Source organism: Cavia porcellus, unplaced genomic scaffold (genome assembly GCF_034190915.1).
Source record: "Cavia porcellus strain 051 isolate PalLab524CR breed Dunkin Hartley unplaced genomic scaffold, mCavPor4.1 scaffold_29, whole genome shotgun sequence".
Lineage (NCBI taxonomy): Eukaryota > Metazoa > Chordata > Mammalia > Rodentia > Caviidae > Cavia > Cavia porcellus.
The window spans coordinates 12,805,579-12,824,958 of NW_026947512.1; the positions used below are offsets into that span (position 1 = coordinate 12,805,579).

A 19,380-nucleotide genomic window follows, 5' to 3' on the forward strand; every position below is an offset into this window, starting at 1 on the left:
ATGTGACATTTCGAAGTGGCAAATAAAGCCTATGTTTAGAAATTAATAAAATTTGTGCATTTTCTTTCAAAGGATGGAAGAGCCAGTAATTAATAAAGACAAGTGTTCAGATTTATTTGGAAATTCACAGTTTCTAATGGCACTACAGCTCTGTAGTTACATATTGAAAGTCTTCTCTCTCCAACACACAGATGGTGTGACTTCCGACTCTGTTCTCATCTGGACCTTTTTTCAAGGGGCTTCCATAAAATCAAACCCTCTTGCTCTGAATGGCTAACTGTGCAGACTAGAAAAAAAAAATTAGTCTCCTAAAACATACTGTTAATCTAAAGCAGCAACTTAAACAAAAAGAGCTTTAAATAAGTCACATTACAAATAATACCCCAGAAAGGTATTACACAAAAAATTACTAAAAGTGCTCAATAAGTTATAACTTAAATCTCACAACATAAAATAGTCAATTCTCTTCCTTTCAAAAAGAAACATGTTCCACTTTCACTCATTACTGTACAATCTCACACTAAGAAATCACTGTGTTCAAATACAGTCACTGTCAAAAATTTTTAAAGGAAAAATAAAACAAAGGCTAACATATTGACACCACACATATGTATCTCTGCACATTGTAGCCAATACAAAGCAAACACCAACAATCCCTTTAGACTTGACCAGTTAGACAAGGCTTGACAAACTCACTAGCTGGTTCTGAGCGTATGTATATAGGCAGTGATTACACCACATTAGACCTTAACTCAGCTGTCACGCCTTCACCTTCTTTATATTTGTTCTATAAAATAGTGATGTGAAAGTTTGGAGGATTAGTGTTTATGGTATAATGTTTAAAATGTAACATAGCTACAGAAACCTTCACAATTGGTTGTGTTTAAAGGTGAATTTATAAAAAAAATCTGTTTGCAAATAGCAGTCATGGGCAAGAAAAAAATCTTACAGCTTTTTCTCATTGAGTCAGTAACTAAGGAAAAAGTAATCCTGTCCAAATAAATTAAATGAAAATAACATTCAGAGAATCACCATCTACCTAAAAGAACACACTGAAATGTTCCAGCAAATGTGTGCTTCCAGTGAGTTTGTTAAACAGAAACTTGTTTGGCAAGTCCTCTGGGGTCTTTACACCACTAACCCACACTACTGAGCATCTGGCACAGACTGCCTTAAACCTTGTAGTGTTTGCGGCTTCAAAAAATTAACAAATTTATAAAAGAAATCAAATGACAGAAAAAGTTTTCCCTCCTCTTCCAGTGGCATTATAAATAGACAAAAGGCACATAAATATGGGAAAGGTGCAAGAAATAGGAACAAAGCTAAAGGAAGACGGTTAGGCTTTCATTCCTATCCCACTCAAGGAACTGGGCTCTCAAATTACTTTTGTCCCAGTAATTTATCTGTGAAAAAAACATCTTTATAAAAAGTCTACTGTTGTTCTCACAGGAAGTGATCAGCCTTGTAAAACTGTAGCTCATTAACCAAGATTGACAAAACAGCATCTACTTTTAAAAAAGGCGAAACCGTAATTTCTGACTACTTCTCCCAGTAATATTTTCTCCCTCCCCCAATTCCTTCAAATACCACAGACTGTTCTTCAAGGAACAACAAAAAAGCCCCCAGTATGAAAAGTTCAATTAATATTAGATATGTCCCGAGACTGCTGTAACACCAAATGTTCCCACGGTGATCTCTTTGTTTCCTCTGATTATGTCATGCAGGCTTGGCAATGATCCCGACTTAGTCTGTATTAGAGTTTTTATCAATTTTCCTTGATCTTGGACTTTAGATCGCCTTCGTTTTAAAGCCCTCTTTTCAGTCTTTGTCTTTTGGGACTGTCCATTGCACAGACTTGTGCAAGCTGAAATGCCACAAAAATAGGACTCTTCTGATTGTGATGAAGTTTCTGAGCTTCCTTCAGATGGAGGGCCTTTATAAGAAGAATGGTAAACTTCCCCCATGTTAGAAAAATCTCTCTGGTTCGTAAAGGGTTTTCTCCCTTTTATGTCTCCATTGGCTATAGGGTGCAATGGATCTGCAGGCTTTATGGTCTCAATTTTTTCAGTTTTGTACTTGCAGCGTTTCTTCTGTAACACAAATAAAAGGGAAGGAATTAGATGTCTAAAAGCTACCTCATTAAATACCCATAAGAGCTGAGCGAAAACAGGAGCAAAGTGCCACCACCTGGTGAAAAGTAAAACAATGTTTTAAACACACATGCACATACTATTAAGGTATATCATCACCTTTCCGTTTTGTAAATGTTAATCAAAGGTTTTAATTGCTTACCTGCCAACTGTGGGTTGATAACTAACACAATATTTACTTACTATGTGTCAGATATTATACTGGCTACTTCCATATATATCTTATAAACCCTGAAAGGTTGATGCTTGATTACTAAAACAGAAAACTGAGGTTCAGAAGATTAGTTTCTTGCCCAAATTACAAAGCAACAAATGGAAAAGTAGGAACTGAACCTTAAGCTATGTGACTGTAAAGCCTAAGTTTTTTTTTTAACCTAATTTCCACTAATCAAAACGAGTATAATTTGAGAGTCAAAACGGAAAATCAGATTTATAGCAAAAGATCCTAAATACATGCTAAATTTAGTCACCTATTTGGTAGGTCATTTCAAATACTTCTCTCATTTAAAAGATTGGGATATTACCATCTCTGCAGGTTGTGAGGATAACAGAAACACTGAGTGCACGCATAACCCCTAACATGCACTAGGTTCTCAGGAAATAATAACTATTTCCTGAAGATCTGTAAGCATTTTCTTTAAAGGGATCTGCTTTGCAGGTCTCTTATGATCTTTTTTTGTTTCACTTTTTAATCCTTTAAAAATTAAGAAATGTTTCTTGGCTCCTTCCTCATACAAAATAGGCCACAATAGTGTACGGCTCATATTTTGTTGACCACTATAAACATTTCTGAAAATAAATGGTAAGTAAAGGTTATGTCATATCTTTCAATTTACATCTTCATTTACTATCATTTAACATATCAATAAACTTCGAAAGAGCTATTACCTTTTTTTCTGGAGAAAACTTGAGAGGTTCTACGATGTACAAATCATTTGGGTCTACTATAAGAAAAAAGCAGATATAAAATGAAAATTGGATTACACTATGATTAAACATGTGTATGTATCATCTCTTAGTGATCATTTTTATTAATAGAACCAATGAATGCATGTTTACATTAGGCTATATACTTTTGTATTTTATACTAGTAAACCAAAAAGGTAAGGCAGGAGACAGTAGCTTTCTTAATTTGGAGCTGGTCATTATTTGAAGGTTGATCACCTTCAAGTCACTGTATTTCTTTGTTACATTTTAAATTAACAGTTGGGTATCAACTAACACAAGAAGGATACTTCTGAGGCCAGCCCCACCCTCTTACAAGAATAAAAGCTAACACCAAACCTACAGATCATTTGAATATTGTCCTGAGACTAAAATATCCATGTGTCATAAAGGTGGATTAAAAATGCACAGCAAGCAGTTGTGACCATGTAAAGAGTATGTACACACATGAAAAGATGAAAGAATTTTTGTTGTTGTTTATTTCTAAGATTAAAAGCTCCAAAATCTAAAAGCAGCTTGAACATGCAATATATATGATTGAGCAATAGTGAGTAAACACTCTGGCATAGTAAATCAATTAGACCTGTAATTTTAGCTTAAAGTTTCTAAAATTTCATTACTCAAAGCACATTCAAACTATTCCTAATCTACTTTTAGACTGACAAGACACACACACACACACACACACATATATGAGGCCTACGAGGCCTATGAGACTTAAGTCTTCTTGAATAAAAGAAACAAAATAAAGTTTGACAGAGAACTTTATAAGTAGTAAATCCACAATAAACTTTCACATACCAGAAATTTATCATTGATATGATTGAAACTATTATAATTCTTACATAGGTCAAGAAATTCCGTTAAAAGTCACTGATGAAATTACTGAAGCATTCCTCTACATAGTCATTTCTATAGATCACTGATCTCAAGTGTTTTTTTCTTTTTAAATCCTATGTCTACTTCTGGGAACAGTTATTGTTATTTAGGTAAACCTCTGCACTGAAAGCAACTAAATTATGATAGAAAAAAACCAAAAAACTTCAAAACCATAATCCCTGGGTCAATGAAGGAAAAGTAACAACCTAAGTAGTCAGGACATCCGTCAATGCAAGGACATAATGAGCTTTGGTTTGAATGGTATCAGAGAAGTCTGAATCAGAAATCAGATCCCAGGACCCACTCAAAGTAGTAATTCTAAGATATCTTCTCCCTCTACACATAAACTAGGAATTCAAAGGACTATTATTTTGAAGTAAAGAACGAATTGGTAGTTTGAATTTCCAACACCCAGTGGTCCAACAAACTTCAAGTCACAAGCATAAAGTGCTGTATGAATGCAAAGCAAACAAAAATTCCGTCTTGAAAAGGGACCTACACTTTAGTCATTCCTACAAGTATCCCTTATCCCTACAAGTAATTTTCAAAGCTGAATAGCACACAAAGATAGTATACCTAAAAAAGATGTAACATATCTTAAGAAATTAAAAGGATAGAAACAGATTCACAAAGATTTAAGATATTAGAATTACTTTATTAAAAAACCAAAAGTCATTAAAACAATTACGTTTATTACATTTAAATAAAAAAGGTGCTTGAAAATTATCTGTAGGACACATAAAAAGAAAAAAAGGCCCAATTTTTTCATTACAAAATATAAAAACTTCTAAAAAGGGAGTATGTAATAACTGAAATTAAGAATCCAGTGGGTTAACTTAATAACAGATTATATAAGTTGAAAACTGTGTGACCTGGAAATGAAATTGGAGGGAAAAAAAAATCCTAATTATAGGGCAAAAAATGCAAAAAGATAGAAAGCTTGCAAGACTAAAGAGCATACAGGAAAAAGGACTTACACATTTATAATTAAATTTGAGACTCTAGAAAAGAATGGGCTAGAGATAGTATTTGAAGGGAAAAAAAATGTTAGAATTCTCTAATACTAGTTAAAAAAAAGTCCAGTGAAGCAAAACAATCTAAATCTCAAACAAGATTAAAGAAAAAACAAAAAGAATATTTCAGACATTTACAAGATCATAATATATGAAAGGTTTTAAAGATTTATGCATAAACAAGTTAGCAAAATGTATACAAAGGTAAATAAGCATTAAATATAAAATGTAACAATATCATGAAGTTGAAATTAAGCAAAAAATAAAATATATAATAATATGTAACACACACAGAGAAAAACAGGAGATACATAGGAAGTAGGAAGAAGTTCAAGTATTTCCCCAAATTACATATTCCGTATTGTTAAAACTATTTCAATATACACAGTAATTTCATTTCTACAAATAGCGTATCTTAGCTTGTTGAAACAATGTTTACTGAGCCATGCACATGGTGCATGCCTGTAATCCCAGGACTTGGGAGGCTGAGGTGGGAGGACTGCTGTGAGTTTGAGGCCAGCCTGGGCTACAAAGTTCAAGTGCAGCCTGAACTACACAGTGAGACCCTGCCTCCAAAATACATAAATAAATAAAATAAATAAAAACAATTCACCAAAAAGTCTAAAGAAAGCAAGGAAGTAGAGCCAAAAGAACAGTTAACAAGCAAAAGATATGGGAATGTCTTTATGCTAATGCATTTTAACATTCAGAATAAATGTACAGATTCCTGGAGTTTGTAATTCAAAGTGACGAGAAAGAAGAAAAATGATTTATCACATACAGGTACAAATTCTCTACGATAAATGTTATCATTATGTATATCCAAAATCTACCAATAAAATAAAAGTTAAAAAAGCAAACAAAAACCCCAAAGTGACCAGAAAACCCTTTTCCTATAACCTGTACTTCAAACTTCTAGACATGTCTAAAATAACTTTACTGATTCAAAAACTGATCTTTATTATCTCTAAGGCCTCCTGAGAGAAAAGAAAAAAGGGAAAGAACATTACTCATCTAATTTTTTTAAGCTTTACATACCAAAACCTGACATAAGAAATTAAAATATTACCTCAGTCATTTTATTATTGATGAATAGGTACAAAATTGATATTTATCAAAATTAAATTAATAACATGTACCAAAAATCACATACACATCATGACTAACTGGTGTTTAGCAATCAAGTCAAATACAGATGAGATAAAAGCCTAAAACATTAGGAAACAGTTAATGTGATCAAGGTAATGCCATTTTCAGAGCATACAAAAGGATCATTTTAAAGACTGCTAAAAAATGTTACTTGGCAAAATTAAAATAGATCATGGGGAAAGAGAATTATTAGCCAACTATGAATGAGGGTGTTGGCTTGCTGTATATAAAAATCACATTAAAAATTTAAGGTTGGCTACGGTGGTATGTGCCTTTAATTCTGACATTCTGGGAGGCTAAGGCAGGAGTCTGAACACTGACAGGGAAACTTTAGCAAGATTCTGTCCTAAAAAAAAAAAAAAAAAGACTGGGTATGCAGCTTAGTGCAGAGACCGTGAGTTCAATACTCAGTACTGGAAAAAGTATTGGCATTTCTCATTTAGCACTTAAAAAGTTTGAATGTTGCCATTCTGCCTCAGTACATAAAAAGCTGAACAATCCAAAAAGCTAGTAACTTTTCTTAGATCTATCAAAGAGAGAAGTCTCAAGGTTGATGGCTAGTCATTAACGCCAAACTGAAGACCCACAGGTAAATACAGAGAATCACAACTACAGAGAATCTCTGAGAACCATTTTAGGTGTAGAGAGGCCTAAACTATAATGGATGAACTGTTGAAGGTTCAGTGTGGAAAAAATATAAACAATTACACTCAACTGCATGGTGAATCTCACACAGCAGTTAAAATTCAAAATAATAGTTTCAGAGTTTCAGGAAAATGATAAGGAGCAGAGAAAACAGCCTCTTTAAGAGTCACCATCCAGATGCTGGAAGACAAGGAGTAGGAAAGTGGGCCTCCTGGATCCAGGAAGAATCTAAAGTGTGAACTGAAGCCCACGGAGAGTGAAAAGAAAAACTTTACTGAGAAGAAGAAAGTGATAGCCAGGGTACCTTCTCCTGGAGATGACTCACTGCATGAAAGAAGGTATCTGAACCTGCAGACACAGAGTTGCAGTAATGGCGATGGCTGGTGACCTCAGAGGCCTCTGCAGAGAGATGTGGCAGTGGAGGGGAGCAGCAGATGTCGAGGACTGCACTGGCTGCTGGTGAGTGCAGAGGACCTAGTCCTCCTGTGGAAGAAAGTGATGAGCTGGGAGCCATTTTGGAGACTGGCCAGCTGAGCACAGAACCAAGAACTGCTGCCAGCTTCGTTTAGCAGCTCCCACCTGGGCTCAGACCATGGAAACTGCTTAGACTGCAGCAAGCCTGATGAGTCTGATCTCAGGGCAGGCCTGCTAAGATTATCCACTACCCTGCCAAAAAGCTACTGCTGGCTTGCTAGAATATGGAGTAGATCAGCATGATTTGAGACTGCATCTCCACGGGTTGTCTGCTAGTGAATCCACAAAGAATCCGGATGTGCACAGTTTTCCTTTTTCTCCTTCATGCCTTTTATATGAGTGTGAAAGTGGTTCCTAACCTCCTTGTCGGTGTGGTTCTATTTTTCCTTTTATCTCTTCCATCACTCTTTTCCTTCAGTCTTCCATACCAGTTTTCCCAAAGCTGGCATGATCCCCTTTTGTTCTCCAATATTACTTCTAAATTCTTTCTCTTTTACTTCTCTATTTTCTCCTTAATCCATTTTAAGTTTTAACCCCCAGAGCAAAATTGATGTATTAAGGACTTATATTGCATATAATTCTCTGGTTTGTCTTACATTTTGTTATATAACCACAATCTACATATATAACCACAATCTTCATACAGTTAAAAGTTGTAAATTAAGGGTTAGCTCAGTTTGTCAATTTCTAGGTTGTATTTGAGGCTACTGGTACCACTATAGCCAAAAAACCTTAACTGTTCTAAATAGTTGTTGATCCTAGTACTCCATGACTGAGACAGAAAATACTGTGGCATGGTGTCAAAGAACCAGGGACTCAGTCAAACAAGCAACAACTTCACATCTCCAACAAACTGAAGAAGTAAAATGTTCCAACAGACACAAAACCCAAAAACCATCTACACCTGGAAAATACCTCAGAGAAGCAATCATCATTTAATGGTCTTAAATATTAGCAATAAAGCAATCTACTATAGGCAACTTACAAGCATTACCCCAGGAATTAAACTTAAAAAAAAAAAAAAAAAGAGTTCTCCAAAGGCAAACCCGGGTGGCAACGAGGTGGGATAATCCAAGAGCTCCCCACTGGGCCTCTCTGAAATGGTAACAACAAAGCAATTGAATGAGGTTCTGGAAAAAAATGAAATCAGAAATAATCTCAGATAACTAAGAGACCACCAAAATATACACCATGCTTAGAGACGTTAGAGCAGATACTGACAAAAAAAATAGACCAGCTTAAGAAAATTATGGAAGCGCAGCAAAGAAATGGAATCCATAATGCAGATTCAAGCAGACATCCAGGAGAAAACTCAACGGAAAGTGTTCCAAGTAGATAAGGCCAATATGAGGACAGGATCTCAGCTACTGAAGACAGGCTTGTAGTTAGCAACCAGGAAAATAAAGATCTCTGAAAAATAGCAAGGAACCATGAGAAATTCATCCAGCAGCTGCTAGACCAAGAAGAGTAACTTACCACTGGTTGGAGCCAATGAAAAAGCAGGAGATGCTATAAATGACATCAAAAAAAATGTTCACAGACATCATGACAGAAAACTTCCTGGTACAGAAAAAGAATTTGATATACAGATAAATGAGGCATATAGAACTCCAATTAGCAGTGATTAAAAAAAAAAAAAAATCTATGGCCAGGCAGATCACAGTTAAGATTCCAGAAATTGAAAACAAGAATAGAGTCCTAAAAGTTATTAGAGAAAAGAAACAAATCACCTACAAAGGAAAGCCTATCAGAATTATAGCTGACTTCTCAGGACAAACTCTGAAATGAAGGAGAACTTGGAGAGTAGTATTCCAAGTTCTAATGGAAAACAACTTTCAACTCAGAGATTGATGCATCCCACAAAACTATCTTTCAAAATTGACAGAGAAATAAGATACTTCAATGATAAAGGACTTCTGAGGAAATTTATGACCATCAAATCAGCACTCCAAAATGTTTTGAACGACACTCTAGAAAGAAATGATAAGGATTGCAGCTCCATGAACCTCAACAGAAGGAATCCACCAGGAAAGGCAAATAACTGGGGTAGTGAGGGAGCCAACGACAGGAAAATAACATGACAAGGATAAGTCAATACATATCAGTTATAAACATCAATGTTAATGGTCTCAATTCACCAGTCAAAAGGCATAAACTGGCAGAATGGATCAAGAAGCAAGATCCAACAATAGGCTGCATACATGAAACACATTTAATTCAAAAAGAAATTCACAAATTGAAAGTCAAAGGATGCAACAAGAACCCAGAAAAAAGCAGGGATAGCTATTCTATTTGCAGGCAAAGTGAATTTCAAACCAAGACTGATTAAGAAAGATTAAATCAAATTGCCAAACACTTAGCCAACCTTATCAAAAAAGGAAAGAAAAGACTCAAATCCATGCAACTAGGAATGAAAAGGATGAAATCACAAAAGACTCTGAAGAAACTCAGATTATCTTTTATACTTTTAAAAAGTATACTTTTTATACTTTGAAAACTTGTTTTCTAATAAGGAAAATACAGAAGAAATGGATAAATTCCTAGATACACACGAATTACCAAAGCTGAATCAAGATATAAAAAATTCAAAATAAACCAGTATCAATCAATGAAATGGAAGATATAATTTAAAACCTACCAACAAACAAAAGCCCAGACCCTGACAGATTCACTTCTGAATTCTACAAGAAATTGAGAGAAGACCTAACACCACTACTTCTCAAAATCTTTAATGAAATTGGAAGTAATACTCCAAATTCATTCCTGGAAGCAAGTATTATCCTGATACTGAAATCCAAGAAGGACCAACTAAGAAAGAGAATTATAGGCCAACTTCCTTAAGGAATATTGATGCAAAAATCCTCAATAAGATACTGGCAAACAAATTGCAACAAGTCATCAAATTATACACCCTGGTTAAATCGGATTCATCCCATTGATACAGAGATGGTTCAATATATGTAAATCCATAAATATAAGACATTATATTAACAGAGCTAAGGACAAAAATCATATGATCACCTCTATAGATGCAGAAAAAGGTTCTGACAAAGTCCAGCTATTCTTGAGAAAAACCCTAAAGAAAATTGGAATAGATGGCCTTTTAGATTGAGATTGAGATCTGACAAAAGCCATCTATGACAAAACAACAGTCAACATCATGCTAAATGGACAAAAATTCAAAGTTTTTACTCTAAAATCAGGCACGAGACACGAATGAAGAGGATATTAGAAAATGGAGAGATATCGCATGCTCTTTGGTAGGAAGAACCAATATGTTGAAAATGGCCATATTTCCAAAACTGTTATACAGGTTCAATTCAATCCCAATCAAAATTCTAATAGCATACCTGACTGAATTAAAAGAAAACATCCTGAAATTCATCTGAAACCAGAAAAAACCTAGAGTAGCAAAGGCAATCCCGGGCAACAAAGACCGGATGGAGGCATTACAATCCCTGACTTGAAATTGTACTACAAAGGTACTGTGATAAAAACAGCATGATACTGGCAAAAAACCACACTCTAACACCAATGGAACAGATTAAGCTGCAAAATCAACTCCAGACACATTAAGCTACCTTATTTTTGACAAAGGTGCCAAACACATTCACTAAAAAAAAGACAGCCTTTTAATAAATGGTTTTACACACTCCAAAGATTCAAACTGAACCCTTATCTTTTACCGTGCACTAAACTAAAATCAGAATGGATCAAAGATCAGTATTAAAACAGAAACATTAAATCTCCTGAAAGACAGAGTATGCAAAACTCTTGAAGACATTATGTGGGCAAAGACTTAATGAAGAAAATCCCAGTTGCACAGGAATTACCACAAAGAATCAACAACTTGGATCTCACCCTATTGAAAAGCTTTGCACAGCAAGAAAAAACCACCAATAGTGTGAAGAGACAACCAATGTGGGAGAAAAATGTTTGCCAGCCATATCTCAGCCGAAAGATTACTAGAGAGAACATACAGAATTGAAAAAATCCAGTCTTCCCAGATTTAAATACCCAATCCAAAAATGGGCATCTGAAATGAATATATACTTCTCAGATGAAGTAATATGAACAGCAAAAACATGTATGAAAAAATGTTCAACATCACTGGTCATTCAAGAGATGCAAATTAAAACAACACTAAGATTCTTCCTCACCCCACCAAGAATGGTTACTATCAAGAAATCAAGCAATAATAAATGCTAGACAGGCTGTGGGGGAAAAGGAACCCTTCTCCATTGTTGGTAGGAATGCAGATTGGTACAACCACTGTGAAAATCAGTGTGGAGATTTCTCAAAAAACTAGGACTACAGGTTCCATTTGACCCAACTACTCTCCTTCTAGATAGCTTCCCAAAAGAATTAAAAACATCATACCACAGTGATATATGTGCACCATGTTTATAGTAGCACAATTAGTAATACCCAGATTTTGGAAACAACATAAATGCCCATTGACTAAGGAATGGATAAAGAAGATGTGGTATTTTAATATAATGGAATACTACATATAATGTATAATGGAGTACAGCCATAAAGAAGGATAAACCAGAGACTCTTATAGGTAAATGGATGCAACTTGAGACTATACTCGTAAGTGAAATGAGACATACAGGTGTAAACCATTGTATTGTCTTATTGGTGTGAGAAGCTGAATGAAAGAATATAAGCAACGTGTATGTAGATATACGTATATAAAAAAACTAGTTAAGGTAACACATTATTGATTTTTCTGAGTTCACTGAAAAGAAAGATTTGTGCTGATACTGTTCGGACAATTGAATGCAGATGTCTTGTGCTCTGACAATAATGTCGGGATGACAATGTGCAATGTACGTACCATTGTTACCCCCTAATTGACATGTTTTAAAATTATGTTTCAGTTTTTTTTTCTTTCCTTTTCTGTTTTTCTCCTGGAAATAAAATGGCTTAAAAAAATATAGTCATAAGACCAAGAAAAAAAAGTTAACAGTCTACCCATTAGGATATGGTAGTGACTGAAAAAGCACAGTTTTTGAGGTGCTGATAATACTTATGTAATATTCTGCTTCTTAATCTGGATGTAGTTACGTGGTCCATGTTAAGTCTAAAATTCTTAAGCTTTACATATGATTGCTTTATCTTCTTGTACTGTATATAATACTTCAACAAGAAATTTCACTTTACAGAAAAATGGCAACCAAAAGAAAAATAAAGTACAAAGGACAAAAAGATTTACCCAACTTAAGTAAATACTATGTTAACTGTTATGTTTGGAAAGCTTTGTGATAGCAATATACTAGTAAAGCTCATTACTTGAATAATTTAATCAACTGAAACATGCTGCTCAGTTACTAAATCCAAAAAAAAGAAAAGAACAGCCAATGATTATTAAAAGAGCACTCATAACTGAAATATAGAATTAATAGGTTATTTTAGTATCACTATGAAGATAAATTTCTAAGTTTCTTAATAAGCACTATTTACAAAAACACTAAAGTAGGAAAATTCCCACTCAGTACACAATCATTCATTTAAACGTAAGTACATAATGAACATTAGACAATGGAACTCAATTATAGACTAGAATTATAGAAGACAGAAAGATCAGATTTTCAGTTAGAAAGTACCTCACAGTCCTAAACTTGACACAAAAGGAATCCTACCTGTACAGGAAGAGGAGGCAGATAAGCACAGGATGCTATGGGAGCACATTCAGGTTTTCCATATCTGTTGAACTTTCTCAAACATCCCTTTCTAAAAAGAAATACTTCTAAACAGGAGCATGTGTAAACAAAACTACCACCTGCTAATTAAACGAACTAAGCCCCCCTCCCTACCCTTTGGGCTTTTAAAGGAACAGAGAAATAAATGTGAGAACAATAAAGAGGCTGTGACACAGCACAAACACATCAGTTCTTGTATTCATTCATCTTAGTTGAAGATGATCATGAACACAACAGTGACTTTACATTTATGCCTGAAGTAATATTTATATACTGCATAAGCACAAAAAATACCTTCATTGCCAGTGAACTGTAGAGACTTAGATCTGATGAGTGGAAATGAAATTCTTCTTTTCAAATTCGTATCATCATAGGAAGAGAAACACCTAATGCATTAAGAAAAATTAATACTGTGCACAATACATACACTACCATTACTCTGTAATTGAGGTTAAATGCAGGATACTGAGAATTGTACATACCACAGGAGACTAAGTCCAAATTAATTATCCTTCCTCCAGAATGTAAGCCCTTGTGAGGTTGGCATGTTACCCAACCTCAGACTGTATAGCTTATATGTTATATACACTGACTGCTCAATAAATACTTGTTAAATCAATGAAAATTTATTTTATTAAGTAACTTTATAACTATTATTGTTAAAGATGCAAAAAGTTACCATCTAGTTAGTGTGGGGGATACAGCTCAGTGGTGCAGTGCCTACCTGGTAAGGACAAAGTCCTGAGTTTGATTCCCGATGCACACAACAATTCATCTAAAACAATTCATCTAAAATACTTCTTCTCTTCCTGTGATTTTTACATTTGAGCATCTTTCTCAACCAATTTCAAGGGCTTTATGTACTTACTATCAGTGTTTTACCAAAAGATTTCAAGATAATCATGGGAGAAAAGGAATTACTTCACTTTTTATTTTTGTTATGTGTTCAATGTTTCTCAAACATATTACAAAGTATCGTGAAATAAAGAAAATTGTGTCACAGAATGCTAGTATTACCTTTTAGGGCTTGGATATTGATTGCTTTTGGGAAGTTTTGAAATATAATCTCCATCAAATTGAGAGGTACTGCGACAACGCTGCATACAAAGCATCAGTCCCAAGATAACACAGAGAACTAAAGATATAACAAGATAGGTTTGTCGATCTGAAACCTGAGATGAGAAGAGAGTTAGACAATAGTAACTATAATAATGAATCATCCTAGGGAAATACAGTGAATGTAAACTTCAAAGAACAAATCATTTTAAATATTTTTAAATGTGCTTCAAAATCACAAAATGCAGCGCGTGTTCTCCGAAAATTAACTATTAATACAGTGTTTTGTTTTCCTTTCTCCTTACCCTATTTCTTTGTTTAAAAAATTTTCAAACCTACGGAAAAGTTTTCAAAACAATACAGTGGACATATTTATGCTTTTCACCTATCTTCATCAATCATTTTTTTGTCACATTTGGTTTGTCTTTCCATTTGTACTTACTTTCATTTGGGAGAAAAAGTGCACTCCTTTAGTCTTTCCTGTCACACAAAACTGAACCACTAATCATCTAGATATATAAGCCAAGGACTCGTAAATCCTTAATTCTTACCTGTATTCCTAGTATTTCAGCACAGCTTGTTTTTCTACCTCTTTAATATACCCTGAATTCAATAACCTTGCCCTAATCTCTGCTTCTGAAGCCCTAGTCCAAGCCAACATCACTTCACCCAGGTTACGGCAACTGCCTCCTAATTGCTTTCCTCCCTATGTCTGCTCTTGCTTTCCCCCAACAGGCAATCTCTTGTGCAACTCCTTAAGCATCAGAGAGATAACTCATATCATGTCCTTACTTAATACTTCCCAGCAACAAGTAGTGATGAGAATAAAATTCAAACTTTAAATTGGTTACAAAATTCTGCATGATCAGGCAGGTGCCTGCCAATACCCAAAAGCCATTTTCAGTCTGATTTTTCTCATTCACTCTGCTCAGACCCCCCTAGCTTTCTTTCTGCCCTTCAAAATATCACTTTGTTTAAACCTTGGGTCCTAGAGAAAGCAGTATCCCTCAGTATTAACAATTACACTGTACAACAACACTGCATTCCTTTCATACCACTAACCATAGAGACATTATCCTCTAAACATGTATTTGCTATGTATGCTATTCCTCCCAGAATGAAAATTTTGCAGTGTTATATGTCCCAACCCAGAACCATATAGTCTATGATTTACACGTATTGGTTACTCAAGAAATACTTTTAAATCAATTAAAATTATGCTCTATTGAACAACTTTTTTTTTTGGGGGGGGTACCATGATCAAACTCACAACCTCATGCTTACCAGGCAGGCACTTGAGCCACTACAGCCACTAAGCTAAATTCCCAGCCTTTATCGAGTAACTTTATAAGTCCTCTGGAATTGAAAAGGAAGTCTATTTGCTACCATTAATTTCTGTAAAATGCCTATAGAAAAGCTGTATACATGTATTATAGTTAAGACCTAAATTATGAAAGTCATGTCATGCAAAAGATGATAATAGTAATCTTTCCAAAACTTTAAAACACCAATTTTGTTCTTCCAAAAAAGTTCTCTAAAAATGAGTCACACTTGGCTAAAATTTCATTGTGTTGATGCCTAATGACAATGCTCCCACATATACTGTCTTACAAGAGAAGCAAAAGTTACCTCTCGTTTTAACTCTGCTACTGTTGTTGATAAGTTTGAAACAAGCTGTGTCATGTTTGTCAGTTGTGCCTGTAGCAACTGGATGGCTTCAGTTTGTCTCTGGTCCTATAACAAAATACTAAATATTACTTTTCTCTGTATTTTATATGTATATCAACTATATTACAAATTGAATTAGAATAAATAATCTGGAGTAGTCACTAAATTATTTCTAAACATGTATTCATAAGAACTTTATGAATTAAATATAACAAGCTTTGGTCTGAAATTAAAAAAAAATTCTTTAAAGAATCTGAAACTCTGTTCAAACCTTCTCTTTTACATGTTTTCTTGGCACTCACTGCTACAATGCAGAATACTATATTAACATAGAAGTTAATAAACATACTAGTTTTTAAACCAATAGGGTTTTCATATCTATAACCCAGCAGGTAACCAAATATATGCAAAAGTTGTCACTATTGAACAAGTATTTTTAAGGAAGTTGATAGACATGTTGAAACCTTATTGAAAAATGTTTCTGAACACAAAGTAGATTTTTAATACTAAGAAGGTTTAAAAATTTCTCTTTCATGGCGTATTATAATGGTACTTAGGATGTCACAATCAACAACCCAAAACTGGTCATTTCATCAATTACAAAATCCCATCAATGAAAAGAAATTAATAAAAGCTGCCTGTCATTCCATCTTTTAAGAAACACTAAATTTTAGAAACTAAAAAAAATCAACAAACATATCTTTAAAACATCATTTGCATGTGTATATTAGAAAATTATACATCACATTAATAGTTATAAAACTATATTTAGGCAGATTGTACCAAACACACAGGCCTAATGCAGTTGGTAGAAGGTTAGCTGAGGAGGAAAAGAGGGCAGGAAGGCAGAGAATTCTAAAACTCTTATTTGGCACCTGATATAAAACAGTTACATATTTATTATTCTACACTAAGTTTTACAAATTTAGATTCAAAAATGTATTGTCTTACTTAAGTGTGGGGGAGGGATACATAAAACTTTAACAAAAGGTTTCATTTTTTTTTTTTTCTTTGCTGTGGTCTCTGATGGAACTTTCTATTCAACTTTATCTTTTAAAAATGTGACAGTGATTCAGTAAATTGCATCTTTTCAATTCTGACTCACCTTTGAGTTCATAAATTCTAGACAGTTGTAAACATTTATAAGGTGGATGACACTTTCAATAAAGAAATGCTGACAATTCCAACAGTGGTAACAATACACAAGATCAATGAAAAATACCTACATAAATCTTTGAGGCATGGTACAAAACATTTTACATATTAAGCATAAAGAAAATACAAAGGAGAATTCACTGTATAAAAATTGACAAAAGTATTGTGCTCATGGATCAAAAAATTCAAGATACTAACTCTCCAGGCTGACTAAATTCAACAAAATTCCAGTCAAGATTCAAACAAGGTTTTTTTTGTTTTGTTTTGGTTTGATTTAATTTTTTAAAAACTGACATGATTATAAAATATACAAGTGGAAAAACAAACAAACAAAACTAATATAGCCAAAACAATCCTGAAAGAGAGTAAAGTTTCAAGACCTAACATTGCTTGATGTCAAGAGTATTATAATACTACTGCAACTTTATGTTAAGCATAAAAACAGACAACAGACCAGTGGAATAGGTAGGAAGCCCAGAGACTCAAATATATATGGTAAATTAATTTTTATCAAAAATGCAAAGAAAATTCAGTGAAGAAAGGACAGTCTTCTCAACAAATGATGTGAAAACAGGTATTTGTGTGCCTTTCCCTTTACATCAACCCTTCCCCAAAAGAACTTTGATCTATACCTTGTAGCACATGATTAACTCAAACTGGAACATAAACCTCATATAAAACAAAATATGTTATGTACTAACTTCACAAAAGAAATTATGTGCTGCAAAGATGTACTGATTAAAAAAAAAAAACTTCTCAAAGAAAACCATAGGAAAAGAATCTTTGCAACTCTGCGTTAGGTAAATATTTCAAATAGCAAAAGGAAAACTGGTAAATGAGGCTTCAACAAATCAACAATTTCCACTGTTAAAATTACACTATAAAGAGATGAAAAAACCAGTAAGACTGGGAAGAAATACTTTTGGCAAAGCAAATCTCTGATAAAGCACATGTATTCAGAAGATGTAAAGAACACTCAAATCCCACAGTGGGGGAGGGGACCAATAAGGGAAAGATCACAATTAATTAAATATACCAGGCACAGACCCTAAGAGGCAACTAACTAAACTCAGCAATATAAGATCTACTTACTTCAACATCTTATAATTCCAATTAACTTCTGAGAAAGATATAAAATTTCTTTATTGTGATAAGCACACATCATAAGATTACAACACTGAAACTGTTCTCTAAAAAATCAACAAGATTGGGAAGTCACCACTATCCTCAGTCCTACTGCATCACTTTTTAACTCTAAGACATAAAAAAAAAAAAAAAAAAAATAGTTCTTGTCTGTAGTGAGATTATTCACAGAGAAAACAACAAAATATTTAAAGTCTAAAAAAGTTGCAGAAAAGTTCATTGCATATGCAAAATATAAATATATGCAATATTCAAGAAAATTGTTTCTGAAGAAAAGGCTAATAGCTAGACAACTTTCTAAACATGACATCCTATTCAAGCTTAATCATCAGCTATCAGGAAAAGCATCTTACTTATCTCTTATACCAATTAAGTCCTAAAAAATATAACATGAAGTATAAACAGGATTAGAAAAAAAAACCAACCTGTTCTTCTGCTATTCTTGAAGTATTCTGAAGTTTCACTATCGTTTTATTAAAAGCCTTTTGCATTTCTTCCATTTGTTTTCGGTACCTACAGAGTAGGAATTGATTTAAATTAATTTTTTATTCATTTAGTACTGGAAACACTTCTGAATTTGTGATATGAGAGACTTTTCTTAAACTAAATCTTATAAGGCTTGTACAATACAGGAACACTTACAAAGGTATAATAAAGAGGCTCTTGAAGTATTAGCTACCAATGCATCTCATTGCTTTGTAAAATTTAATGATTTCTATATTTCCCATGGGGTGTACACCAGGAAGGCAAGAACAGGTATGAGGTAGTTAATGGGGCATGTACACATAACACACAATTTGCCAATAAATCATAAATACATGTATAAATTAGGAAGAAATTTTCTTTAGTATACAGACATCTCAGCAGTAGTATTTCAGAATCAGATGAGTGAGAAAATATAGGGTTTTCAAGAACTCTAGCATCTGAGGTTTAGGTGATTGCACAGTTAGGAGGACAGATACTAGGTACAGTACTTGAAGAATTAAAAGAGAAACTAAGTCTAAAAATTGGAAAATTATGTTTAGAATCTTAATCACTGCGTAAGTGTACTGGTACTGCCTCTGACACTTACAAAACACAAGGGCATAAATGATCACAATTACAACTGGGATTGTATGACCTGTATAAGAAAGTGCAAGTTTGAAATCTTAAGCACCCAGTTTAGTTTACTCTCATCTTTACTTATCTAAGCTCTTAAATGATACCTGCTCAATTTCCCCTAACAGGTTAAGGTATATATTTCCATATATCCTCTGGGAATCAAATAGTAAAAGTCACTAAAGTTAGGCCACAGGAGAAAGTGAGGTTGGGTTGCAAGTTGTCCATGTTTGTAGTCCAGGCCATTTGGGAGGTAGAGGTGGCAGTCTTACTTGAGCACACGAGTTTAAGAACTGT

The 19,380-nt window shown here is 34.0% G+C and overlaps 1 protein-coding gene across 4 annotated transcripts in view; it reads right to left on the reverse strand.

Moving 5' to 3' along the window:
* Window positions 1-89: 89 nt before the first annotated feature.
* Suco (SUN domain containing ossification factor) overlaps window positions 90-19,380 on the reverse strand; it is a 77,657-nt gene continuing 58,366 nt past the window's right edge. For 2 of the 4 annotated variants that reach the window (XM_013157840.2, XM_063240048.1), the window contains 6 exons: window positions 18,411-18,498; window positions 15,649-15,753; window positions 13,981-14,135; window positions 13,258-13,349; window positions 3,039-3,094; window positions 90-2,090 (listed from right to left, as the gene is read on the reverse strand). In XM_013157840.2, coding sequence (XP_013013294.2) covers window positions 1,647-2,090; window positions 3,039-3,094; window positions 13,258-13,349; window positions 13,981-14,135; window positions 15,649-15,753; window positions 18,411-18,498 — 940 coding nt within the window. In that variant the 3' untranslated portion in view covers window positions 90-1,646. Of the gene's footprint in view, window positions 2,091-3,038; window positions 3,095-12,957; window positions 12,995-13,257; window positions 13,350-13,980; window positions 14,136-15,648; window positions 15,754-18,410; window positions 18,499-19,380 lie in introns of those variants that run through there. The other 2 variants (XM_063240047.1, XM_063240049.1) reach the window with 2 other exon arrangements.